This window comes from Haliaeetus albicilla, chromosome 2 (assembly GCF_947461875.1).
Source record: "Haliaeetus albicilla chromosome 2, bHalAlb1.1, whole genome shotgun sequence".
Lineage (NCBI taxonomy): Eukaryota > Metazoa > Chordata > Aves > Accipitriformes > Accipitridae > Haliaeetus > Haliaeetus albicilla.
The window spans coordinates 62,160,273-62,187,799 of NC_091484.1; the positions used below are offsets into that span (position 1 = coordinate 62,160,273).

Here is a 27,527-nt window from a genome sequence, read left to right on the forward strand (position 1 = left end):
TAATTTGATGTAAAACAGAGAAAAGGAATAGAGTTGTAATTATAAAAGTTTATGAAATTGAAGAGGAGAGTGGAAAACCTCAAAAATGGTGATCTCAACTTTGTAAATAATTCCATGAGAATTAAATTAACCATCTTAAAATCATTATTCAGTATTGCTATTTGAAGAATAACATGTCCAGGAAAAAAAAAATATGAATCTTGCTGAAGGTAGAAATATTCCAGAATTCGGTATGAGCAGAACAGTCAACATTCAAATTTTAGGTAAAATAATACTTTCTCTGTTTTACTGAAATTATTGGGTTTTATGATACATAGATGAAAATCCTCCTGAATACTGATTTTAATTATTAGTAGAAAAAGAGTATTTTGTCAGTGTTAATCACTGCTTGTTTTAAGAATGAGACAGATACAAGTTTGGAATGTGTCTATGTATGCAGGTGTGTACTGCATGTGTCAGTCTAGAGGAGTATATATCTATGTGTAAAATGGCTTTTTTTTTAATATGGATCAATGTTTTATCCTGTTTCCAGTTATTTCAGGAAATGCTGTCTTGCGGTCTTAGACCGTGTTGTTGTTTTTATAGATTTATGTGGGAGATTCTCAGTCACAAGTATTTCCTTGTCTTTAATACCGTCTAAAAGTCAGAGAGAAATTAGCCTGAAAAACTATAATTACTTAGGCATCTTCTTTCCAAAGTGCATAAATTCACACAAAAAGAGCACTTGGCTACTGCTGTTTCTAACAGCTGAAAGATGGAAATAGCACAGGCCGCAGCACCATTATTTATTCCCGTCAAATCCAGGCACTGACCAGGTCTCCTGGCCTTGCATATGTCCAACTTTGCTCAAATGTTCCCTAACTTGATCCTCCCCCAGTGAGGGTCAGTCTTCTTTGCTCCAGACTTTCCTTCTGGTCTCAGGGACCTGGGATTATTAGTCAAGACCAAGGCAAAGAAGGCATCGAGTATCTCAGCCTTTTCCAGCTCATCCACACCTGTTAAGCAGCAGGCCCACATTTTCCCTAGTTGCCTATTTGCTGCTGATGGACCTGCCTTGGCTTTCCTAACCCTATCCCTGTACACCCAAATATTGTCTTAATATTCCTTCTCTTTTTTGATTAGACTTGGGTTCTGTCCAGTGTAATCTGCCTTTGCTTGTTTCTAGATACCCTAATACAGAACATTTTGGCCAGACCTATACCAGTGCAGAGGTTTGTGGTGTCACAATCTAGTAGGAGTGGTTTGCTCTCCTGCACATGCCCTACTGCAGAGAGGTCAGGGTGGTTGTTTTGCCACTGAGCAAATGAGGGAAAAAATGAACTTCTGATTTTGATGACATACAGTTTACCCATTTCTCCCTGTAGGAAATTAGTATGACAGTTACAGACCTTATGGAAGGGGAAGGTGATCTTTGCTTACAGAATCTCTAAGTGTGTCCATTTTACCCACTCCCACTCATTCTTTCATAGATTTCATTGACTCACACCCACATAGAAAGCACCAGGATGTGTGTGTTCAAGTGTCTGGCCAGGATCATCTGTGAGCAACACAGAGAATAAGGGACACCAGCTAGCAAGTCTTCATCATGTCTCTTAGGTTCTTCTTGCTGAACTAAGTTTTGGACATATCTTTTACACCCTTTAGCAATCATCACTTGTTTCAGGGCAGTTCTTCACCTCAGAAGATTATTTACTTCAGCCTCCATAATCTTCAGGGAAGGTCGTTATTTGGTTTTGCTTGTTCGGAATATATACATCTTTAAGCCTACAGTCTGTTTCCTTGGTGGGCTCACAGGAAAAGAAGAGGCACATGTGATGTGCTGTAACCTTGCTGTCATCCTCCTGTTGTCAGATTTAGAGGGTGTTCCGCTCTCTCGCTGTCTGCGCTGTGTTTTTATGTGAGTGAGGGCCTTCTGGTCTTGATAGAAACAACACTTCCCTCAATTTTATTGCTGTGAACAAATGTTCATTCAAATCACAGGCCATACTTCTAAGACTCTTTCTTCTGGTGCTTATACACACATTTCCATTCATATTTCATTTATACCAGTCCCAATATTCCTATTACGAGTGTCCACATCCTGCCGGTTATACCAACCAAGAAAGATGTCTACTTTAATTTACATGACACCACTACACTAGATTATATCAAACTTCATTATATTATCTTGTAGCAGTCTCCAAAGATATTACTATGGCAGTGCAGAATGAGCTACATAAAGTTCATGCAAGTCTGGGTGTAAATCCCCCCCTTTCAGAGCCAGGAAATGACAAACATATTATTCTGCATTACAACCCAATGACACAGGATGATTTGCAGTATAATTCATAGTCGTTACAAGACATCACTTTTTACTTATTAATAACGTGGTTGTTCCAGTTTTACATCACACGAACAGTCTTTGAGAAAGCAGGTGGCTTCAGAATCTTTTTTGTTCACCGTAAGGACTCTCCTGTGTTAACACCAGTAATGTACTTTAGTTGTAAATATAGGCCATCCCCACAGACAAATGAGAGAAAGCTATTTGCAGGGAAATAGAAAATATAATTACAAAATTTTCTGTACATGGAAAAAAAGGAAATATTTTCAAAATCGTATGACTGAAGTTGTTCTTGTTAATGATACGAAGTATCACCCTTGCCCTTTGCTGATGTGTCTGCCTGACTTTACATACATATAAGGGTTTGTGTCTTTGATACTGAAAGACAGGAGTTCTGTTTAGGAGAAGGCTGATGCCAGCAGTCACCAAGACCTTTGCATTGACTTTTCATTAGCCCAAGCTGACCGTCATGCTGATGGAGCTATCCTTTTGCTGGAGACCCAGGCTAGTATCTCTCCACAGCCCTGTGCAATGCCAGACAGACATGTTGGATTGCTCTATGCTACCTCAGAAATCTCTAGCACAACACTGCATTGCACCCTGTCAATCTACCCAGGGAAGACTGCAGAAGTTAATTTCTTTCACACTTCCCTCAAGAGAATTAAAACTTATAGGTACTTTACTTCATTTCTTTCCTTGTTTTGTCCTGTTCAATTCCATACCACTTGCAATTAGATTAAATTTGACATATCTAGTGGGAGGTCTTCTTTAGGAAGGCCTAAATCAGTTGATTATAGTCTAGTTCTCAATTAACCCATGTCAACCTAATAAGTCGTGATTATATAACTAGGGAAGGTGAATCATTTTTTGGCAACTTGAGCAATGAAGCCACATAATAAATGAACTCATAAAGCTGAATTGTACTTTCAGTGTTGCAGGTGACATGGTTTTAGCATTGTCAGTGGTTTCTTTTCTGTATCTGAATCTGAAAAGTGTTCACAGTTTTGCTTTCCTCGGAAGTGTGGCCTACAAAAATATGGCCTCAGAAGTGATAGGAATAGTAGGAAGGAACAGTGATACTACCACCCAAGGCCCAGGGTGTCTGCTAGAGCAGAGTCTGTGTGCCAACTTGGAGAACTCAAGACAGAATTAAGGGAGTTTATTCTTCATTGTTGACTTAATATTCTTGCTTTTGGGCCTGAATGCAATCTCCTTTCCCTAATTTAACAGAAAGGCTGAAATGGGGAGTATAGTTTAAGATAAAGATAGTTTAGATTCCCAATAGTCAGTGGAGACAAGTAGATACATCTCTGTCTCCACTGACTGGGGAGGGAATGTGAGCTCTCAACCTAACCACTTATTTTATGTGTCTATAGTTCAGTGGAATGAATGCTGGCACAAGCTTTTTTTAGGTTAATACTAAGCAAAAACACAACTTTTTCACCTTCAGTCCTGTCCTTCAAGGTGTTTCCTTTACATCTAAGGTACTGATGTAAGTTAATTCTGTTAGCTCCATGATCTGCAGGTAACATTGTCCAGCAGAGACAACCTTTGCATTTCTTTCTCATTTGTGATTCTTCTGTAAAAAGTAAAAGGTATAATGTCAAATACCTAAAACATTTTGGAAAGTGGCAAGGTTACTATCAGTTGGGAGAATGCTACTTTTTACATTAAATATATGCAATGTTTATTTTACATTCATATGACAATTTAATCTTCTACTTTAAGCTGGAAAAGGTTCATTCTGAGTAAGTCTCCAGTGTTTCCATTTACACCAAAGCGTACTCGGCAAAATGCCATTACTTTTTTTTTATTAAACATGAAGACCATTTCCTAATGCATTTAATTATTCTTTTGTTACTAAGTGAAACCAGGTTGCACAAGCTAATATTACCTAGTTTTGATCACAGAAAAAATACAATGCAATACTGAGATGAGATAGGAGCCCAAGTATTAGTGTAACTCAGTCATTCCTTTTGACATCACATCCATAGGAATACTTTCTAGTGCATTATGCCTTAGAATTTCAATGAGCAGCTGCTATTTTAAGGAGCTTTCCTGTCATAAAACATCGTGGGGGATTACAGAATCCTGTAGCCGATTCAGCTTATTAATTCAAATAAGATCTATTTCATTACAGTTTTATGATGTGCATCGTTAAGGCTTTTATCCTTGCTGCTTATATCCTAATAATATGGTTGAAGACCAGCATTGCATAAGAAAATATAATATGGTATCTTATTTCTGAGCCATCTGTCACACTGGTGCCTGGAAGACTTGGTTATCAGCCATCATCCAGGAGCCCATGGGAAGTGATGGAGTGAACTCCTTCCATAACCTACTGGGCAGACGGCAGCCTTACCAAAACTATCAGCTCTGACACTTGTTCAGTTGTCAAGGTGCAGACACAAAAGACCAAATGGTCACATATGCTGCAGGCTTGAAGGTCAGGCCCCATGCACTGGCCGGGCAGAGAGGGGAGCAGATGTTGCTGTTAGGGTGTAGTAGTATAGCTGTTACGGACCTCCTTTCAGTTTCAAGAACTCTTTTATCAGCTCTCTAAACCAGTCTCTCTCACAAGCATTTGAAGTTAGAAAAAGTTAATCATTAGATAGGTTGTCTGACAGAGCTTGTTTGACGATGTCCGAGTGTCACAGAAACACTCTTCTCTGATAGATTCATCCTGAGCAATCTCTTCCCTTTTTCTCCTTGATAAGTGTACTTTTGATAATCCTAAGCAGTAACAGCTGGTTTCATGAACGTAACATCTGTGTGTTGGTACAGCCTTCGTTAAGCTGCCCCTACTCCGGTGTTATCTTTGGGTGATAACACGGACTCGTTCCCTTCCTGCCACTAGCTCCTACAGGTATATAATTAACTTCTTGCCTATATCAGTGATACATTTATTACTCTCCTGTCTTGTCCTGCTATTCAGGTCATTGACTAAAATAAAAAGCAAAACTCCACCTGTCCACTGCTCCAGGGGAGACATGAATGAAGTTAATGTTATGTGTCTGAGAGGAGGAGCCCTCATGGGGCTGCAGGAGAGGTTCTTACTGCTTACACCCTTGTACAGGCATATAAACTGAGCCATAACCTAACCTTAGAGTGAAGAGTGTCCTGGGAAATTAGATCAAGCTGGATAGGGTTTAGGTATATATTCTGTGTTCTCTTTCAAATGGATCAGCAGATTTCCAGGACAATGACACTGATTTTATTCATTTTGCTGTTTCTCTCTGGCTTAGAGATTAAGAGGTATGAAGTCTAATAACCTGTGCTTTTCCTTGTGTATGGCAGTTAACTCCTTTTCAAAATGCTCAATACCTTGCCTTCTTCAGTCATTCAGCCTCAAGTGAATGACACATAAGGAGAGGTCTCTCAGGGTTAGAGGTCTTTGAACTCATTAATATTAGCCATCATTCATGTTTATGACACTCTTCTCACAATGACTTCAGGATGGCACAACTGTGATGTTAACGCCATACATTAATGCAACACTTTTATAAAGTCCTATCCTTTGGCAGAGAGATGGTTTTTGAAGCAGATCAAAAGGCTTAATTATGTGTTTTCATAGTACAGCCCGTACAGCACTGAAGGCAGCCCTGGTATATATGGGAGCGCTGTGCAGTGGATAACTGCTATTGCATTACATAATGCAGGCAAAAATAATGGAGGGGTGGCAGTCCCTAGAGCATCCTTCTCTTGGTAAATCTACGGCTGTCTTCTGCCTTGCTGAAGGATTAAAGAAAGTCATTCTTCTATTCTTCAGCTATAATTTAAAATATTTTCAAGATAAAATCATTGCAACACACTGTGGAGGCAGCATTTGTTACCAGGTTTTTCTCAGTCTGATAGGAATCCAGAGATATTTTCAGTCTTCAGGAGAAAAATAAAAAACACAGAAAACCCCCATCAGCTTTTCTGTTTGTTTTTTAATCTTGCTGAATACCTTTCCCTAGTTCCTTAAAAGGAGTAAAAATGTTGTAATGGCCAACCTGAGACAATTTATTTAAATTTTATAAAGTATGTATACCATTCTTTAATTATTAGAAAGTGTGTGCACCATTCTTATCTACATAAGAACTTTTCCAGGTGTTTGAGGAAGGGGATCAAACAAGTGAGGCCTCTGTAATCTGTAGTCACTTTTGTAAACCCTAGTCACTGTACATGACATAGATCTGAGCTACGAATTGGGAATGTAAATATAGCTCTAAATGATTAAGAAATACTTTTTACATTGCAGACCAGGGAAGTAAATAGACACGGAGGTCTCCACCTGCAAACACTAGACTTTATCTTCTTCAACTGTTTCTTTAATTCTTGCATATTCCTGGAAAGTATCTTACTTTACCAAATATGCCATAGGAAGCACTTGCATATCCAAAGGCAAATTAAAATATATAGCCTGACAGTGTGATAGATCCCAAATGACATTTGTTCCTGCAAAACCTTGATGTCTTTAGCCCCAGGACATACTTTGTCAATGTAGTTTTAATTTGTTACAACTGACAGTTTGTGAATTATTTTCCTAAGTACTTAGACAAAACATGCCTTCTGTTGTCTGTTACAGAATGAATACCTATATGAAGGTGTTGATGCAAGAGTTATAGAATATGAGGACAACAGACCCCTCTTAGATATGTTCCTGCAGAAACCAATGGGTTTATTGTCCCTACTGGATGAGGAAAGTCGATTCCCACAAGCAACAGATCAGACACTTGTAGGTAAGTGTATGGTTTATTTCACAGTTTTGCAGGATGTCTCCCTGTCAGATTTCTGTTTGGTGCATCCAGTTCAGGCTGTATGCTAGTTATGTTTTTAGTGAGCCCACATTCCAGTGTCACAGTGTGTTTGAGGAAGGCATGCATGCAGGGTTGGATGTGTCTTTGAAGTTGATAGAGAGAGAAACATTAAGAGTACAAATGAACCTAAACTGCTGATCCGGGCTTTGAATTGTCCTGCCTTCAGGAATTTTTAGCTGCAGGGCTTGAAAGATAAAGATCAAACTGAGTTAAGGTTCCTGTGCCAGGAACACTGTTTTCAAAGTGGAGTCATGTTCAGCTCTGAGATTTTTGATAAACTGTATCTGAACAAGGATTTTTGTACTTTTTAAGGGTAATGGCTGCAAACCTGCCTTGGTGCCTTTCGGCAAATTATGCTTCCTGTTTTCTTCTACTCAGAAATTAAAACACCTAAATACGTTATAATTCAGATCCTGAATATTTTAGTGCTGCTGAGTAGTTGCAGTTAAGGTTGATTTATTTATTTCAGTGGGGTTTCTGTGCAGATAAATCCTTGTTTCATTCATTTCTGACTGTGCAAAGTGTCACGTGAGAGTTTTAACCAACAGCCAATCACAAAACCTAATAACATCCAGTAACGATGCCCATGCTAAAGCAATTATATGAGCTTGCTGTCTTTCTATCCTCATACTTTTTAGTCTACAGTACAGAGGCTCTCAATCAATTGGTAAATGTTTCCTCACAATTCCCCAAGGAATCCTTAGGAAGGATTACTACCTTGTTTTGTATATGAAGATCAAAAGCTTAGAAAGGCAAACAATTTTCTGAGGTCACACAGAAAAAAATTGGTACAAAGTAAGTAACTGACACAAGAACTCCCATATTCTCTATCCAGTGCCTTTTGTTACAGGACCATTATGGTATCTTTGTCCTTAAAAACATCAGAGTCTGTTCTGTGCCTCTGCGTTGTCTGAGAAGTCAGGCAATACCCCTACAGGGATACAGCTTTGGAAGACAGTTATTGCACAGTAACTCCAGTAAGATAAGCTATGTGTTTCTTTTCAGAAAAATTTGAAGATAATTTGAAATCAAAATATTTTTGGAGACCTAAAAGAGTAGATCTAACCTTTGGGATTTATCATTATGCAGGAAAGGTAAGAGACCTAATGATATTAGTTGGGGATTGTGGAATGGTAGGGCTGGAAGGAAACAGAAGAGGTCAGCTGGGTTGGTCCTCAACCTTCATCTATTCAGGCCTGGCATGGAAACATTGGCAGTGCCTTACACATCAAAAGTAAATGAAAAAGTTATTTTCTCTCGTAAAAAAAAGCAATAGCAGGAGTGTATTTTTCCTAAATGTCACCAGGTAAATGAACTGACTGTATTATAGAAGAACCAAAACATAACAATTATGTAATGCAACTTAGTGCTCTTCCCCTTAGTTCCTCAAAGTCCTGTGCCATGCTTGTTCCTACTGCTTCGAATCAGGATCCAGCTCCATTCTTTCAACTACCTCCTACACCCCATCAGCCTTACTTAGTTCTGTACTTTGTCATCAGCCAGGTAGACAGTGCAGGCCCTGCTTTCTGCTTCATTTGATGAGCAGCATCTTGCCCTCCTGTACAAGGTGACTTGCTGCACATGCCTTTCAAACTCAGGAGGAGTTTCTGACGCACTGCAGCAAGATGGCACTGGTCACCTGAACCTTGCCTTGTGAAAGCAGGAGCTCCCACCTCCTTTTGAGCTCTTTTAAAGGGTATGGAGTGGGCATTGCTGTCTCACGTAGGAAACTGTGTTGTGTCTGTGCAGTGCTGGAGCAGCTGGCAAGGAAAGAGGCAATGTACTGCCCATCAGCTGATGGAAGATAACTTGCCCCTTGTGTAAGACAGCCAGCTACAAAAGGCCTGCAGTAACTCCTCTGAACCTCATCTCCAGCTGAATTACCCTTTACCAGCATAGCATATCTCACTGCTGAGGAGCAGAGAGCCAGCTCTCTCTGTACCAGCCACTGAAGATGGGGGTTCCACCAGTGCCCCATCAGCCCTCTGCAGTGTTCAACAAGCTTTTTTGTTAGGAAGTTTCTCCTACTGTCTAACTTATGTCTCCATTGCTGTGATGTAACTTCATTACTCCTAGTCCTGTTTACTGTGGAACTGGAGAACAATTTCCTGTTTCTTTACAAGCCTTTTTTGTAATTTAAGACTGTTACTTGGTTGTTTTCTGAGGGTTTTATTCTAAATTAAATGTGCCAGTATCTTCTACCTTTCTTCACAGGCCAGGTTTTCTTGTGGGTCCTTTACAGCATCATTGAGATAGAGCCCTGGAGGTACATTTTGAGTTAGGTACACCATTCCTGGAGTTTTTAGAGAGATTTCAATTGCCAATATGCAGTTTGTGATTTTGCAGACTTCCTCTACAATTAATACAGAGATCTCTAGGAAGAGTGGTAAGTCCCGGGTCCAGTACAGCACGATATGAATGGGACAGAAAGTTTGTACAGTCATTTGGGTAATCCTGTGTGATAGGGTTGAAATCAAGTGCATTGTTAATTGTCCATTTACACAGGTACTGGTGTAAAGGAGGACTACAATACACTTATCCTAGTGATAAATCCACACTGACTAAAACTAATATTAACATACCTGCATTATGGAAAATAAATCCAAGCTACTTTGGAATGATGGATTTGCTTTTAGTGATCTGCATCATAATGGTTCTCAGTATTGAGAAGTTAGAGCTTTCAGTGATCAAAAGAAATCCTGTAAGCAAGAGCAAGCCTGATGGCTGAAAAACTATTTGTGTATCTTGATATATTAAAAGCCACATGCCAGAGTGCTTAAATTTACAATTACTTTTCAAAAGCCCAGAAGATGCATAAATGCACTTTTTAAACAGGTTCTATATAATGCAAGTGGATTTCTAGCCAAAAATAGAGATACTCTGCCAGCTGATATTGTGCTGCTACTGCGATCATCTGAAAACAATCTGACACGACAGTTGGTAACCCATCCTCTTACGAAAACAGGTATTGCTATTGCGGTAATATTTTTATTCTTCTCTAGCCTTCGTGATGACCACTGCTAGGTTTCATATGACCATTTGTTGATGACATTATACACTTTGTGGCTTAACTTTCCAACCCTAGAATCTATACAGAATGGAGCCCCAGCCATCTCAAGCTGCAGGGGAGGGATTGGTCTGGTCAAGTGCCAAGGAAGTGGTAGAGGCTTCTTTCAGGGTCCTCTCTTCAGGGTAGGGGAGCAAGACAGGGAGTGGAGTGCATCCCTTTGGTTGAGGACTGAACAGAAAGGATCAGGTAAGTCACTGGCCTTTTTTGGACAGGGCATATATAAATTGCCTGTTTTGTCTCAGTGCAATTTTTCTCTAAAGTAGCAGAGAACCAGGGCTGGGGCTCCTAACATCTGCTGCAAAGAGTGAGGAGACACTCCTCTGTTTCCCCCATCTTTTAGTCCTTTACAATAGGTAATTGGTGGGGTCCTAGTAGTGAGCCCTTCCTCAGGGACTTCATAAGTTGGGGTAAAGAAATATGACTGGCTCTACAGAAATTACTCCTAAGTTGCACCTTAGTTGAACCAGGTCCTTGCACAGTGTCCTACCTGCTATTTTAGGATGATGGGTAAGTCTCCCTACAATCAGTTTGCTATCGTGTTGTATTACTCCCTGTGTGATGGCATTGGTGGCATACAGTAAGTACTTTACAACATTACTTTCTTGTACAACTACATGGGAGATGTAGTAGAACAGAAAAGCTAAATGGGAAGAGCCTAATGGAAGTTTCTCTAAAATGTTATCATAGCTTACAGAAACTGAGGTTTTGGCAAGGTTCCTATTCTTCACAAAGGGAGCTTTGCTGGTGGAATGCAAAATTTGGTCTCGAAGGTCTATTTTAAGTCAGTTTTCTGGGGAAAACACTGAGCTCAATGTCCTTGCCTGAACTTTTTCACTTGTTGATATCTGCTAACATGCTAAACTATAATTTCTGTAGAGCCAAAGTCAGCGCCCAAATGGTCTCAAGAACGGATCCCAAGTCTTATGTAATGTTTTGCAAGATAACTCAGAAGGTTGTTTTAGTCGTCTTGTTAAATATTATGAAACACTGTGTGTAGTCTTTTGAAACGGACCCAAACCATCCAGCTATAGCCAACTAAAAGATTTCTATCTAAGTTATTCATCTAGAACAGTGGAAATGTAGAGGTTCACCCAGAGTCCAACCCATCTTGCCTATCATCTCAGGTGTTTCTCTTAGGATAACATAAATCTCCTCTGAAGGTGCCTCTCTCCACTGAGTACTGGGGTGATCCTGTAGACACCTCACTTTCAGATAGCTAAAGTTAGGTGTGAGTAATCGTCTCTCTCTCCTTCCCACTCTGTGATATTCAGCTAAGCACAAGGGAGGTTTAGTATTTGATATCATCACATAATATATGACGCATTAGCTTGGCATGCTGTATATTTGCAGCTGTTTATCCAGCTCTTGTCCACCTCTTACTGATAGTAGCTAAGCACAGAGAGATTGCAGGCTCTCCCAGTGGAAAGTGAGATTCCAGAGGTGTTATGTTATTAGCAGAAGCAATGGCAGCATGCAGCAATGGTTGGGGTTTATCAACATAGCATGACATGATGGAAAGCTCAGCAAAATTTTCATTATTCCTTTAGAACACCACTGTCTGTGTAAACCACTCCGATGTGCCTAGTCCTTCAAGTCATCATAATAAAGGTATTACTTGATTGAGAATTCCAAGGTTAGAGTCTTAAGACTAGGTCTATGCTAGTAAACCAAACAGGGCCACTGAACGGTAGCTCAAGCACTCCCACAGGATTACCCATTCTGATTAATTGTTAGCATGCCTCCCTGGGACAGTTTTGGACCATGTCAGCTAGCAGTCTCCCAGATACCTGGCACACTTCAAGAGAAAGCACAGGCCAGTGATGGCTTCCAACAAGCTCCGTGGAAAGATAACATCTTATTTTTACCAGGAGGTTAAAAGAGTAGTGAAGTGTAGAGTTTAGCTGTATAGATTTGAGTCATGCCATGTCACTTGCCCTCAGGGCCAGAGAAGGGTGCTAGCACCTTTTTTTTTTTTGACTAATATACATGTAGCCTTAGAACTAGAATAGTACAATAACATCCTTAGGGTAAAACCACATGGATGCTCTAAGATGTATCTTTCTTACCTTCTGCAGCAGTCTGTTTATTTTTTTTGCTCTAGTAGGTGGCATAAGTGCTGAAGGAGGAAAATTCAGCCCATGTTCCATCTTCATGCAACTTCTTCAGAGCTTGTTCCATCCCAAGGGTGAAAGGGGAAATGAGGACATACTCCGAAAACGTCAATGACCTTTATAATTATATGGTTACACTGGGGGCATGAATAAGGTGGTTCAGCATAGTTTTTAGTTTAGACGAGATGGAAGCATTTTGGTAGGTTGCTTTCTTTCATCTTCCCATAGGTAACCTGGCACACACTAAAAGCAAAACTACAATCAGTTACCAAATGTGGACCCCCCAGAAATCAATCAGTCATACAAAGGTAAGAAGACTGATTCCGTGATTCTGCATTGAACCCTAATTTAAACTAGAAAGGCAATACTATTATTGGTACTAAAAGTAAGCAAGTAACCCCTTCCTTGGTTTTTCTCCCTCTCCTATTTTCTTTTCTGTTTAGCTGGATATCTTTGTGTTGTGCAATTCATATTCCTTCCGTGAGGTAAAAACCTAACATTTCCCTTCTTTCTGGCTATAGTTTTGTAACAACTTCAGGGGAAAAAAAATATTGTTTCCTAGCTGTATTGTAGCAAAAAGAGAAATTAAAATATTGGTGTGGCGTGTAGTCAAGTTCCTTAGAGAACTACCAAAATAACAGTGATGATGAAATAACAGACAGGACCTCAGACATTGTCAGGTTATTTGTGGCAATTATTTAGATGCTGCATTATCAAATCGTGTCCTCTGTGTGTGAACATTTGTGTATTGTGTAGCAAAGTAATGTAATGTACTTGTGTAACTGATTTGTGCTAGTGATCATGCTGTAACTTTTTCTGTTTAGAATACATTTTTTTAAATTAATTATGTTCTCTGAGGGGTGCTTTGTTGTGGAGTTGGAAAGGGCCTACAGGCTCAACAGAGATAAAAAGTGTCATTTTCTTTCTTCATCTGTATAGAATGAAGCAGGAGATACCGGACATCATCCAAGAGAGACAACCAGCATGAAAACACAGACAGTCGCTTCTTATTTTAGAGTAAGATATCAGATCTTTCAATAAATTTTTCTAGAGTAGAATGAATATTTATTCTTTCACCTTTTGAAATGCACCTGTTAACTTAGAGTCAACAGTGGTCCATTTAGAGTTTGTGAAGTGCACATATGATGCAGCGGTCTGTGCAGTACAAAGATCTAGAGGAGATTGTGATGTTTCATCTTTAATTGTACTTGATTACACAGCCACGTTTCTGTCACGATGATGTATGATGATCAATATTGATTTTTCACTTGCTTGTTTTTCCACCAAGGGAGATAAGGGGAGGTTGGACATTAGTGGTGTAGCATTTCTTTAAGAGTTTAAGAAGCAAGAGGGCAAAGTTAATTTGAAGCATGAGCTCCAGAGAAAGATCTTGATGGTCATTGCTCAGAGGCTGTCCTGAGTCCACCCTTGTGGCTCCTTCAGCAGTGCTCTTGACCTTCCCAAGCACTGGCTGTGCTGCAAGTCCTGCAATAGAAAATAGCTGTGAAGAGCATTCTTTCCTCCAAAGTGGTGCACAGAGTTGGTTCACTTGGGCTCAGCTCTGAATTTCCAACTCTTATTTAGTCATGTCTCCCAGCAAAAACATAAAGATGGTAGAGGTGATCTACCCTTAAGACCCTTAAGAGTTCATTTCCGTCTATGACAGAGAACAGTAAGGAGCAAGATCACTGTTTATTAGATAAAATTGCACAGCTTTGTGGACTGCAAAGGATCATTTCAGCCTAGGTGTCATGGTGGTCCAAAGCTGCATGGTGTTTTAAAGTTCCAGATGGAAAAATTTATTGAATCTCATTCAAACCTAATGTCTGTGATTCAGTGCATTACCAGCACATCTAGCATCAGAGGCTGCAAATGAGTTAATTATATTTACACTTTTCTGTTACTATTTTCTGTAGTGGAAATCCCTGCTCCGATCATGCTAGCTAATGCTCTTAAATGAAGATTCAGCTTCAGCCCCACTGGTTTACTCATATGCAGAAATCTATGGGTGACTGAGAAAAGCATCTGCCACCTCAGACTGAGTGGAAAAAAACCCTATCCATTAGCCTGTCATACTTGTTTGTCTTCGATTGGCACACTAGTGATGAAGCTAATTAAGCACTTTGCTGCATGGTGCAGCGTCTGTCCAGAATGGAATTGCACATTTTAATAAGAAACATATGGTTTTTGACGTCCTACACTAGTTTCATGTATCCAACCTACTGCTGAACTGCATTACGTCCTGGCTGCCTCTTTCTGTCGAGTCAGGTTGAATCTTGAGGAATGAGCCTCTTCATTTGTGTTTTAATAAGATCCTCACATGAAGTAATTTTACTAAACACCAGTCAAGGTTCTTTACAGCCTGGTTCACCTCAGTTGGCATGGGGAGCTACAAACTGCATCCCCTCTGCTAGCCTGGTACCCTGGTGAGGTGGGAAAAGTGCAACTTTGCAATTGTGATTTTGTGTACTTCTATTTTTGCCCTACTCAAAAGTTTCCTCTTGGCAGGGCAGCTATAGTATCACCATCAGCCTATACAATGAACAGGACATGCTAGATCAGAGCAGTTTAAGCAGCCCCTCTTCTGGGGTAGCCTCTGTTTCTTCCAGTCTAAGGAAGGGATGGCAATATTTACTGGCTTGCTGCTCTTCCACTTCCCATCTGCAGACGGATGATTTACTGTCTGGGTGAATAAGGATCTTCAAATAGGTGACAACAGGAGAAAGAAAAAGTGGGCTGTAATTACCTAACAAGGCTCCAGGAGAAGCAAATAAGTGTAAGGAGAGTTTCTACGATATGTTAGACATTATGGCAGTTGGTGAGAATGTTCTGGGTGGAATTTGGTACATCCATTTGGAATCAGTGTTTCTCTAAAGTAGTATATGCTAGTAACTTAGATATCTTATCAAAGCTAGAATTGTTGTTGGGTCATTTACTTCATCTACCATTAAAGTGCCAGCTTACTGAAATGTCATTGGGTTTGGACACGATTCTGATCATATGAAATAAAATTTCAGCTACACGTGGACCTATACACAAGTTTTATAAATATCCTGGTGGCAGATATCTTGTTACTTTCTTGCAGTATTCTCTGATGGATTTGTTATCCAAAATGGTCGTCGGCCAGCCTCATTTTGTTAGGTGCATCAAGCCAAACAACGACCGGCAGGCAAACAAGTTTGACAAAGAAAAAGTGTTGGTTCAGCTGCGTTACACGGGAATTCTGGAGACAGCAAGAATTCGAAGACAGGGTTATTCACACCGTATACTGTTCGCTAACTTCATAAAACGGTAACATTGATGTGAAGAAGCTCTTTTCCCTCCTATCATTGCTGCCCAGTGTTTGCTAAACATCAGCAGTGCCTGTGGCATGGTCTTTAAAGAAAAAATACAAAGACATTTCCTGTGGCAAAGAAGATTACAGACTGGATGACAAAGAGTAGTTCAGGCACAAGATTAGTCACCTTTTTTGGATTGGTAGGGGAAGATGATGCATCTCAGGATAATTGTTTCAGGCTCCCTGCGCATTTGGGTAAAAATTATCTTGCGTATAATCTGCAAGTTTTCTTCAAAGACCCGAGATTTAGAAATGTATTGCTTCAAATTAAAGCTGAGAATTTGGAGCATAGCATCCAAGGAGCACCACAGTTTCTTTAGCTCCTGAAGTTCAAGCAAGCATCTGCTTGTACAGGGCGAATGATAATTTGGTATTGCTAATCTAGGGCTGAGAAATTAATTAAATGCACAGTTTTGTTTAAAATATAATTTCTAAGTATTATTCACTTGTTAAAAAGAAGAGTAATGAACTTACTATGATTTTGTAATGCCTTTAATTATCTCTTCTTCCTCCACACCAAAAAATTAATCCTGAGCATTTAATCTGTAGTTCTCTCTTACAAATAAAGACACTGAGTATTTGCCTCAATCAGAACTGAGATTTGTGGAATGGAGATCAAAACTGGGAAGAAGCAAGCAACACCCATTCAGACAGAAGCACTCAAAAGTAATAGTGCACTAGAAACAGAGAGCTAGCAGCAGAGTGCTGCAGGTGCATGAGGAGAGAGAGGAAGGACAAAGTGAAGTTTTTATAGCACTGTTTCTGGAAAGATAATCCCGGAACTATTACTGTTTTGGAGGAGTGCAGCATCTCTGCACCAAGTTATCACTGCACCAAGATGTGCTGTGGCTTTTGGTCACTGCTTTTTATTCAAAATTTTACTATTCAGGTAAAGGAGAAGAAAGCAGTGTATAACAGGGTAGGTCTCCAGAGACTGCGCCCCTGATTGCAGTGAGGCTATGATCCTCAGACAAAAGGGGATTTTTATTAAGTATCTGTCATCTCCTTGTCTTTTTTTTTTTTTTTCAGTCATTGAGAGTTACAGGTAGACATGGGGTAATGGCAAAATTATTTTGTTCAAATAAAAATAAGCCAATTCATTGTGTAGTAAAAGGAAAAAAAAAAGGAGTTGCAGGAATTGGTGATAATGCAGGAATCAACATTACCACTTTTTTATTATTCCATGAGGAAATTGTCACTGTTATTTAAAGCTAGTGCAACCCAAGCTTTGTGTAGAAAGGCTGAATAACAAGAAAAAAGCAGAATGTACTGTCAGGAAGCACACATAATTAATGTAATTTTCCTGAATTAAAAAAAACAAGATAGGTATGATTCATTTGTTATGGAGCACTTTGGAAAGTCCTGGAACACACAAGAACTTTCCTACCCAGCAGCTGAGCTGGTACATTACAGGTAGTTTTTATGCATGAGCATCCTGACCTCTTTTCCTAGTCAGAATTAATTCTGAGTAATGAGTTTGCCAGATTAAATGCTTACATATGATATGTCATAATGGCACATATATGTTCCAGAAGTATCTGCAAAGCTGAATCCAAGGAGGTAACAAGAGCTGGGATGTATCTCACATCATGTTAACTATCTCAAAGATAGATGGCCTAGCACATGAGAGAAGATACGAAATTTTCATGGCATTTCTAGATATGAAAGAAGCTAATTTAGGCAGAGAAACTTTAAAAATATTTTTATTTTGCCACTGAAATTACTTTCACAGAATGCAGAGAGACAGAGCAGCAAAGAACTGATGCACAATTCTGCTTGGGTTGCACACTTTTTAAAAGCCTTCTGGTGTTGATACAGAATTAAACAACCCTCCAGGGTGTGCAATATGTCACTCACCCAGTTTTGATTGAGTTTCTCAGTACTGCGTATAAATCACAGCAATCTTTCGTATGCTGTTTTGTTTTTTTCAGTACTAAGTTTTCTTTCATGCAACTATTTTTATTATTTAAATGAATGGTTTAAATGTATTTGCATCTATTGCTCGCTATTAATGGAATAAAAAGTCATGTATTTGTCTTTAGGTATTACCTCATCTGTTACAAAACAAATGATGATCCTCCAGTCAGCCCAGAAACCTGTGCTGCCATCTTGGAAAAAGCCCGCCTTGACAACTGGGTTCTTGGAAAAACTAAAGTAATTGTTTTATACACTGTATCTGCGTTATTGCAGCATGTCATTGTTAACGTATTAAGCAATTTTTTTTCTCACCTATTTGGTTGGGGTAGCTCTTGGTCTCTATTGGTTTAAAAAAAACAGCCTTTGCTGGGTACTGTTCTCTGATACCTGGCTGAAATCCTGACCCTGTAAAGTGTTAAAATTCTGATCAGCTTTAGTGAGGCCACAGTGCAAAGCAGTATGTGACAACAACACTGCTTGCATTTTCTTTCAAAAAATGTGGTAGTAAGGTTCCCAGTGAGTTTAGTCCAAGCTTTCTTAAGGAAAAAACTTACACTTCTTCCCTGGAGCAATCAGACTCACAAAGGGAGAGGAAGAGGTTTTGGCTTTCCAGCCTGACGCCTCTGTGGCAGACTTTGCTGGGGGGGGATAGCAGGATGATCCCGTATATATCAAGTGGGCGGAAGACTTTATTGTAAGAGAAACACATGTCTGCTCCCATACTCTTCTTTTGGTTCCAGTTCAGTAGTCATCTCAGTGTGCCAGAGAGGGACACCCACCCACCCCCCAGTTGACAGATCTCAGGAGGTCTGCCAGAGAAAAGAAGCGTCAGACAAGTACTGCACCAAGTCTCTCTATTTGCTAACGAAGCAGATGGGCCCAGGAAGGATATGGAGAGAGAGAGAGAGAGAGAGGTGGATCCTAAACTATTTGAAATCACCTCAGTGTAAAAGAAACAACTGTTCTTCTGAGACATCTTCGTGGATAGGTGGGACAGAAGCCATGAAATGACCTCCTCCTCAACCTTCATTTCCCCCTGCTGTCTTAGTGAGACTAATGGACAGCATGCAGCCAAAGGAAGCATATCTTGAGATGTGAGATCTATAGCTTACTTTTACTTTAATTAGGTTTAACCTGCATCTGTACCATCAAGTGATCAAAGATCGGGGGAATTCAGCAAAATAAGCATCATTATTGTCTTAATTGCACAAGCTCTTTCTACACTTTTTATTTTATCCTAATGTACACCAGGAGTGTGTTTGTATCCCTTGTGCTGGACTAGTTTTTCAGGGGTTTTATGAGCTTCATGCTTGATAAAAGCAATTTACTAAATAAACAATGCCTTAGGTTTAAAATTGGAAAGCAGAGAGGTTGAAGGTTCCAGATTTGGATCACATTTAGGTAACATATATCAGATCTGTCAGGTTAGCAAAACTGTCAGCCTCGTAGTTTTGAAAACAGATTTATACTTCAGTTGCAGACTGAAGTTTTGCACTGGGACTTTAAAACATCTTCTCATGAAAGCATGAATAAGCAGGGACTGACAAAAGATGTTGAAGGGCAGAGTAAGGTAAACTAACACCCCAAACAATGAAAATGCTATCTTTAACAAGAATGATCCTTTAGGTACTACAGCTAAAGAGTCTGTTCATCATTTGAAACCAACTTGTAACTCTTGATGTTAAATGGATTGAGTGAATACAGGACCCGGGAGGGTAACTGAAACTTTTGCTTGTCTGCCTACTTTTTTTAAGGTATTCCTCAAATACTATCACGTGGAACAGCTAAATTTAATGCGGAAGGAGACAGTCGACATGATTATTTTGATTCAAGCTTGTGTCAGAGGGTGGCTGGGTTCAAGGAGATACAAAAAGATAAAGGAACAAAGGGAACAAAGTGCTATTAAAATACAGTCAGGTAATAGCTTTAAAACATTTAACATTTTGCTTAAAGCTAGTGCAAGTGTACACTTGATAGATGGATGTGCATGCTGGATGTGGATTTTGCTGTTCTCCTGCTGTTACATTTGACAAAATATCTTATACTTGGTGATATCTGTTCTTATGAAGAAAAACTTCTTTTAACCAGGTCATGACAATCTCTTTACTGAAGTTATGTTTATCAATGTTACATTTAAAAGGCAATTTTAAAAATGGAAGGACGTGATTGCACAGATGATACTGTTATTAATAATATTCTGGCATGCTCTGACAAGGTTGTATAATATAATAATGAAAATAAAATGTATTAACCATCCTAGATAATAAGACCAATTACACTGTTGATGGAGACATCAACTGAAATTTTTAATATGTTTCAAACATCATCGTATTTTACATTCTGATTCTCTTGTGCTGTGTATTGATTCATAATAACTTTACTCACCAGAAAATGTAGGGGGTTTGTAGATTTACTGCTTGTGCTTGTTCACCTTTTTTTTTTGAAAGATAAAGCCTGCAGAATATTTATGAATATTTTAATGAGGGTGTGTAATTCCTTCCAGACTTTTTTCTTTTTTGTGTACCTAATGGATTATTTAATTTTTGACATCTCTTTTCAGCTTACAGGGGGTTTGTTGCTCGTAAAGAATACACAAATGCAAAACGTAATAAAAAAGTGGAAGAATCTATTACTAGACTTCAAGCAAGTAAGAATTGTTTGCTTTTGTGGCTTTTAATGTGCTGTCCATATGCAATATGTTGATCCAGATTCTTTGCTATTACCTAGCTACACTGGTTGACTGTGCTCATTTACACATTCTGAGGTATCATTTATCTATTATATATCTATATACAGTGGTTGAAACGAGTCAATGTATTCTGTTACCTGTACCTCAAAGTGGCTTAGAGGCACTTTCTGCAGCTGTGAAGTGGGCTAGTTAAATGCCATAGCAAGCTTTTCACTCCTAGTCTGATATGTCTAAGTATTACAGCTGGTATTGTTGAAGCTCCATATGACCCTGTCTGCATATAATGTGTGTGTGCATGCTCTTCTAATTAGCAATAGGTTTTGTTACATATCAGTAATAGTTATGTTTGAGAAGACTGCAACCTGTAATTTCACTTACGTCTCCGATTCTTTTTTGCCATCGCTGAATCCAACCTAGCAAAATATTCCTTCTCTTCTGCAGCAATAATCACCTTAGGCTCAGATGTATGCTATGTGACATCCCTTTTTCCTCCCTATATTTCTGTCTTCCCCCATCCTTGCAGAGATGTCCCTGAGCCAGATGTATTCTGGACAGCTCTGAAACCAGCAGCAGTACAACTAGAGGCACAGGTCTGAAAACAGCTGGCACAAATCTGCACAGCACTTTCAGTAATTACAAAGGTGGTAACCCCAAATATAAGCTAGTGCTGCCAGTACCCAGGCTATCTCAATTTAAACTACCTCAGATATGCTTTCATGACTACATACCAACACCAGTGCTGCTTTTAAATCATTGTCTGATGCATCTGTTAATTGCACTGAGACAATGTTAGTGTGTACTGAAGAGCACTTCACTGCAGTTGGTAGAACTTCATCAGTGTAGAAAACAATCTAAAACCAGAGTAAAATCCAGTGATGTGCCAAAAATAATTACACATCTGAAAGTTGTCAATTATATTAGGATATTTAGCAAATGCAAAAGTATGAATTTACCACTTTGCTCTGTTTCTTCATCTCCCCAATATTTCTTCTTGTCCACCTTCTCTGTCCTATGTGCAGTTTCATTTCAACTTTTTTCAATGCACAAGAAACCAGAACAAAATGGAAGTCCATTTTTACTTAGCTCTCTCAGTTTTTTTCCCCCATTTATTTCTAAAGCAATAAAAAAATCCTTTACCAGTTTGAAAACAAAGCTTAGACAGGTACTATCTCATAACAGAGTTCTCAGGAAACTTCAAAGATGAACCAGAATAAATCCAAAAAGACCAGACTTAGCTTATATTGGCATGTCCATTGACATGTAACTTGATTTATTTCAAAGTAACTCCTGTTGAGTTGCTTTTGTATGAAAATGGAATGAGGATTGGCTCAGAAGTCCAAGAAATTCTAGAAGTATTCCAAGTGCTTTACAATTTGCACTTTTCTAAGGCCCTGTCAGACTGCAATATAAAAACCAATTGTGCCACTTCTAATAACTATTTGGGTTCCTTTACTCTATATCCAATTATCAAGATGTAATTTATGTCCGTTTTATAGAATGCTTCTTACACTGAACCACTGCATTTAGTGGAGCCCAAGTTGGTCTAAATTATGAGTAGGGAATGCTAAAGCAAATAAAGCCTATCACCAAGTTATATGAATGTGTTAGAATAGACTGTTTATGCTCCCTTCCCATTCTTAAGTGAGCTTGACCTTTCCCTGTGCTGCAAAGCACTCAGCAGAGTTGGAGTAAGAGCTCCCATATCTACCATCTCCTCAGGGTATTTAAATCACCTGAATCCTCTATCCCCATAGTCTTGATACTGCATTTGGAATTAGAGTTCAACAGAAATATTTTGACAAAACACTATGTTCTTTTCATTTTGCCAGGGATTAGCGGATTTGCGCTGAATCCCTGGAATTGCAGACTTGTCCAAATCACAGCACTGTAGAGACTGTGCCAGTTCCCATTAGGAAATCATTTGCAAGTTCAGGAATTTTAGAAGCAGCATTCTGAATGCAGTTCACTTTCTGATTAAGACACTTCAGTGTAGATGTCTAAAAGTGACCTAGGTGTCTAAACTCCTCTTATAGTCAGCAGAGCCTAGAGTTGGATTCATTTTATTCAAAACTACCAAATGCTCAGTTCATTTGCCCCCATATTGGTATCTAGTGTCATTTTAGATACCCTAGGTTATCTTGCCTGGCCTCCAGCTTCATTTCATGTGGTATACCCAACTTTCTCCAGAAAGTCCCATCTGTCTTGTTCTTTCTGCCTGCTCAATGTAGATGCCTTGGCTATTCTGGAGCACTTCAGACAGCACTAGATACCTATGTGCTGGCAACTGCATTAAGCCCCCAGTGACAAGTCAGCACCTACATGTCTCAGGGAAGACGTATCTTTGAGTCCTTACTCATCCTGGTTCAGACCAGAAGCTTGAACTTGTGCCTCCTACAAAGCACAAGCAGTGAGTAGTACCCTTGCCACAGTGCACCTGGTTACTGTGGAGCTTAGCACATCCTTCATGCTGAGCTTTTTCATTTTGAATAATGAGTCTTTGCAAAAGGAGCATGAGCTAAGTCTTCTGTAACTGCTGAGCTATAAAATTTTCAGTTTTTCTCTGATCTATTGACTGTTCAGCTAATTCCAGGCCTGTGCCAGAAGAGAGCCTGGTAATCTCTACAGCCTGATAATCAGGTGTTTCCCAGGGAAATGAAAGACTGAGTTAAATCAGTTGCCTAAATCAGGCAAAGCAGGTACCTGAAGCTGAGAGCATTGTGTTCTAGAGACACTTCTATAGCACTATGCTTCTGCTTCATTCTGCATCTTCCCGTATTTTCTTTAGTCCAATAAAATGCAAAGAAAGAGCTTGTTTATATCCTCATGTAGAATGGGTACAGCTTTCTGAAATCTCAAAAAAGTTTTGTGGGACAGAATAATTTCAGATGAAGTGTAATCATAATAAACACCCCGATCCATATTTTGTTATTGGTTTTTGTTTAATGCTGTTATCATTTGACTCTCTGAAATGTGTGGGACGTGCATTGCTTGTTGTCTAAGGTTGGTTTGTATTACAATTTGTGTCAGTTGCCAGAGGATACTTACTCAGGAAGAAGAGAAAAGAACTAACTGAGACAAGAAACAAAGCAGCAATAACAATTCAGTCTCACTACAGGGGATATAAGGAGAGGAAGATCTTCAAAAGGAGGAGGTAGTGTTATTTTGTCTCTCTTATGTCACTCAAATGTGTCACTTTTCAGTAACTACACTGCTGAAGAACAGCGATGTAAGCTAAAAGTGAAGCAAACTAGGATTATTCTATATATGTCTGGAGAGGTAATGTACATTTATGTGGAGGTTTTTAATGTCAGTAGCCAATTTTCTTATATTTTTAAGCCCAGGGAATAAAGGCATATTTAGGGGAAAGATCAACAGTATCGTGCTTACCTGTAATGTTAACGTAATCTGTAGATGAGTCTCTTTTTGGAACTAGCTCATCATAAAAAATGCTCAGACAAAAGTGAGAAATAGGCATCTGCAAGGAACTGTTCTTCTCATCTTAAGTCACTGAGATAAGCATAGGTGATGACCGCAGGAACCTAGATGTCTTGCTCAGATCAAACAGCTAGAAGTCAGGTGAGGTGAATCACATTCTAAATACCCCTGCAATATGACTGTGGTCCCAATCTCTGAAATGGAGCTAGTAGCACTTTGCTTATCACCATTATTTTTTCAGTGATAGCATTTAAGTAGGTGGAGACTAGTCCAGAGAGGTGGAAAACAGCTGTGAAAGAGTCCAGATTCTTTCAGAGGGAAGGAACAGGGTGGCAGATTCGAGATTTAAAGACAGTTTAGGAAATGTTAGGTCTTTTAAATTTGACCTGGACCTACGCCCAGGATCATTCTTTTTGCATTCCTAGTGAGACTTGAGGCACTTTTCTTTCATGAATACATTTAGGATTGTGTGTATTTATACATATTTGAAGTGCTAAAAAGTTTCTGCCTTATGTTTTTATTAACATTTAAATTAATTCTTTACTGTTTTATCAGGCCTCATGCAGCCTAGGTTGTCCCCCTAGCAATTTTCTGTGAAGAGTTTAACAAGGATGTCCCTTTTCACTTTAAGAAATAATCATCAGAAAGACAGAGATTAGTTTGCTGCCTTTAATTCCAGCTATACGCACTAAATCTTTCCCAGGTTGCAATGTACCAAATTGCCATTTAGTACACAAACACCACCAAAGGTAGTTGTAAAGTTGTCACTATCCTTCATCTCCTTCAGCTATAATTTTTGCCCAAAACTCTATTTCATTCAGGGAATCACTTAGAAAGAAACAAACTGAAAATGTAGCATCTATTACTGAAAAGGAAAAGGATGAAGAACTTCAAGATAATGAGGAAAGTCCAGCCAGAGTGAAGAGTACCCTTCCTAAAACAGAAGAAGAAGCAGTTGTCATTGTTCAGAGCCATTACAGAGGCTACAAAGTCCGTAAAAAAATAAAGGAACAGCATGAAAAAATAGCAGAGGAAGAATTATCTGCTGTGGAATTCCTTGAAGCACAACTGCAGCCAGCTCAAAATGATACACTGGAAGAAGCAGCAAACGAGGAGACTCAAGATGAAGCTGATGCTGTTACTGACAGCAAGTGCTCTGGGTGCAGTGACACGGGGAATGTCCAGGAGCAACAGAAAACATCTACTGAAGGAGAGGGAGCTTCTGTGAAGCAGAACCCTGCAGTAAAACATGTTGGTAAAGGTGAAGAACAGGCCTTTTTGGACGAGTTGTCCAGCAAATCTACTGTCAAAATCGCCGTTAAACCTAGTCCCCAGCAAGAGCAAAATAATCAAGATAAGCTCAGTGCAGATGGGCAAAATCAAGAATCAGCTGTGGTCCAGCCCAGGACTGACAGGGATATGGAAAGAAACCACCTGAAACATGAAGCAGTGATGCCTACAGGATGTAAAGGAATTACAAGAAAAGAGTCACTAAGAGGCTCACGGAAGCAAGTTGAGGCAGAAAAACAAGATTCAGAAGACAAAGAGAAGGCAGCAGTGGTTATTCAGAGCAGTTACCGGGGTTACAGAAGGAGGGGACAACTCAGAAAAGAAGGGAAACTACCTTGCAAAAGTCAAGAGAAAACTACAAAGGAGCCAACAGAAGCAGTACATGTTCAAAAAAATGATCCCCGAACAGCAGAAGATAGGAAAAGCACCAGTAAGGAGACTGAAGACTCTAAGACACCGAAGGGAGACTCGGAGAAAGATGCTTGTGATTTGGCAGCTTTTTCGCGGCAGGTAAGAAGCTCATAAGCTATGTATGTTGAGCATAATACTCTGAGCAATAACAGAATGGCAGAGTTATTTTACTGGCTTCAGTGGCACCAAGGTTTTAGTCTCTAAACTAAGACTGAGATTTTGTAATGAGTGTTCTATAAAAATGCATATTTTGGGCTGCAACAGAAAAATACCCTTTTCAGGAAGAAGGGAAAGACAAAGTTAGAGCACTGGCAAAAAATTATGTTAGTTTTAACCTGGTTTAGGCTAAATGCAGAAGCTTTGCCTTTGTTTGTTGAAATGTGCGTTTACCAGGCAAGGACCTTAATTCAGTAAACTTGTGAAAAGTCTCTGTAAATGAAACTAAAGGTGGCTGTGTCAATGTCAGGGACTCACACATGTGCAGAGAAGTATGCCTACAGCTGTAGAAGCTATTCTGCATTAGCAAGGCACCATCCGCTCACATGTGTGAACCACTATGAAGTAGCTGCAGGACTGGGCTGTAGTGTGGAGTTTCCTACATGTCTTTTTTTTCTTCATCTTTTTTTCTTTCTTTTTTAAGGGGTATGGGAGTTACCTGTTGTAGGGGTCTACACTGCAGTAGGCAGAGCAATACCTTTTAAATTCATTCTCTAGTCCACTATTTTACCTTTGATTACCTTGGAACATGTATACTTATATATATAATAATGTAAAATCCTGTGTTATATTTTTCAGATATCAAAATTATCCGAAGACTACTTAGCATTGCAGCAAAAATTGAATGAAATGATATTGTCACATCAGCTGAAACCCGTGAAGCTGTCCAAAGATAAGCAACCTAATGGCCGACTTTCTTCTCATGTTTGTCAGCCAGGTAATGTTGAACCTTACTGTTAGCAGAATTTTCATTTGTAAACAGGACTGTCAAGAATTGACTCCTAGTCATGTTTTTAAAGGCCAGGGAACTAGTAAATGAGTTAGCTCTGGCTTCTAATATAACTCAGGCTGTACATTTTTGTACTATGCCCTGTATCAGTACATGTCTGGAACATAGTTTCCAGCGAAATATCCAAGCCTGGTTGGGATTTGCATATTTACCATTTTTTGTGGTATTTTGTTTCAGTGCTTCTTAAGATTGGTGAATGAATCATTGTGAAGCCTAGGCATAGCATTTCTAGCAATACTTTCATTTGGTAAAAATTCCACATTGGCTCTTTTTCACTCATATGTTGCTCAACTGTGTGTGCTATTGGTAAGGTATGGGACTATGTTTTAAAAACAAAATATTTTTTTAGATACTATGTCAAACAATTTACCAAAGTTTGTCACACATATGCTGAGTAAAGTTTAGCTATCCACAAATACAAATGAGGCTATTAGAACTTGTAACTTCTACCCATATTGGTGGGTATGTCCTTAAAATTACAATTAAAGTTTTATTAATAATTGGCACCTATTTAACTCACGCACTTAAGAGGACATTACCTCTGAAGGTACACTCCGAAGTTATTTATATTCCAGTTAACATGGTCAGTGGGGGTTCCCAAAATGCAAGCATGCTTGGAGCCGGTTCGGTGGCAGTGGGGAGGAGTACTGGGAGAATAAAGGTGGAAAACATGGGATTCAGAGCATGCACATCATTAAGACCTGTGCCCCACAAGGAGATCCACAAAGAGCTGACTGAGCTGCTCAAGCCTCTTCAGTTGGAATAGATGTAACGGGATTTCCTCAGCTTGTGTCTTGGGCTGCAGATGTGGAGGAAGATGAGAGCAAACGTTGCAGATCGCTGGGTAGGTCTCCATTTCTGCAGGGACCTTGTGCCAGCCCACGCCACTGCACTGCCTCTGGGGAAGATCTCTGCTCGCCTCTGCACAGCTGGGGTCATATCCAGGACTGTCCCTCGCTGCCCAGAGCTAATTGTACTATTGTCGTGGTTTAACCCCAGCCAGCAACTAGGCACAACACAGCCGCTCACTCACTTCCCCCCACCCAGTGGGATGGGGGAGAAAATCAGGAAGAAAAAGTAAAACTCGTGATTTGAGATAAAGACAGCTTAATAGGACAGAAAGGAAGAAAATTATGATG

At 39.5% G+C, this 27,527-nt stretch overlaps 1 protein-coding gene across 11 annotated transcripts in view; it reads left to right on the plus strand.

Annotated features, from left to right (window-relative positions):
* The window catches only part of MYO3A (myosin IIIA), a 145,483-nt gene that overhangs the window by 101,586 nt on the left and 16,370 nt on the right, over nt 1-27,527 (plus strand). For 8 of the 11 annotated variants that reach the window (XM_069777295.1, XM_069777274.1, XM_069777255.1 and 5 more), the window contains 14 exons: nt 6,891-7,044; nt 8,128-8,216; nt 9,958-10,087; nt 10,208-10,378; nt 12,532-12,611; nt 12,747-12,788; nt 13,243-13,320; nt 15,389-15,594; nt 17,683-17,794; nt 19,312-19,474; nt 20,118-20,204; nt 23,274-23,397; nt 24,503-25,481; nt 26,178-26,316. In XM_069777295.1, the coding sequence (XP_069633396.1) occupies nt 6,891-7,044; nt 8,128-8,216; nt 9,958-10,087; nt 10,208-10,378; nt 12,532-12,611; nt 12,747-12,788; nt 13,243-13,320; nt 15,389-15,594; nt 17,683-17,794; nt 19,312-19,474; nt 20,118-20,204; nt 23,274-23,397; nt 24,503-25,481; nt 26,178-26,316 (2,554 nt within the window). The remainder of the gene's footprint in view (nt 1-6,890; nt 7,045-8,127; nt 8,217-9,957; nt 10,088-10,207; nt 10,379-12,531; nt 12,612-12,746; nt 12,789-13,242; nt 13,321-15,388; nt 15,595-17,682; nt 17,795-19,311; nt 19,475-20,117; nt 20,205-23,273; nt 23,398-24,502; nt 25,482-26,177; nt 26,317-27,527) is intronic. The other 3 variants (XM_069777304.1, XM_069777309.1, XM_069777316.1) reach the window with 3 other exon arrangements.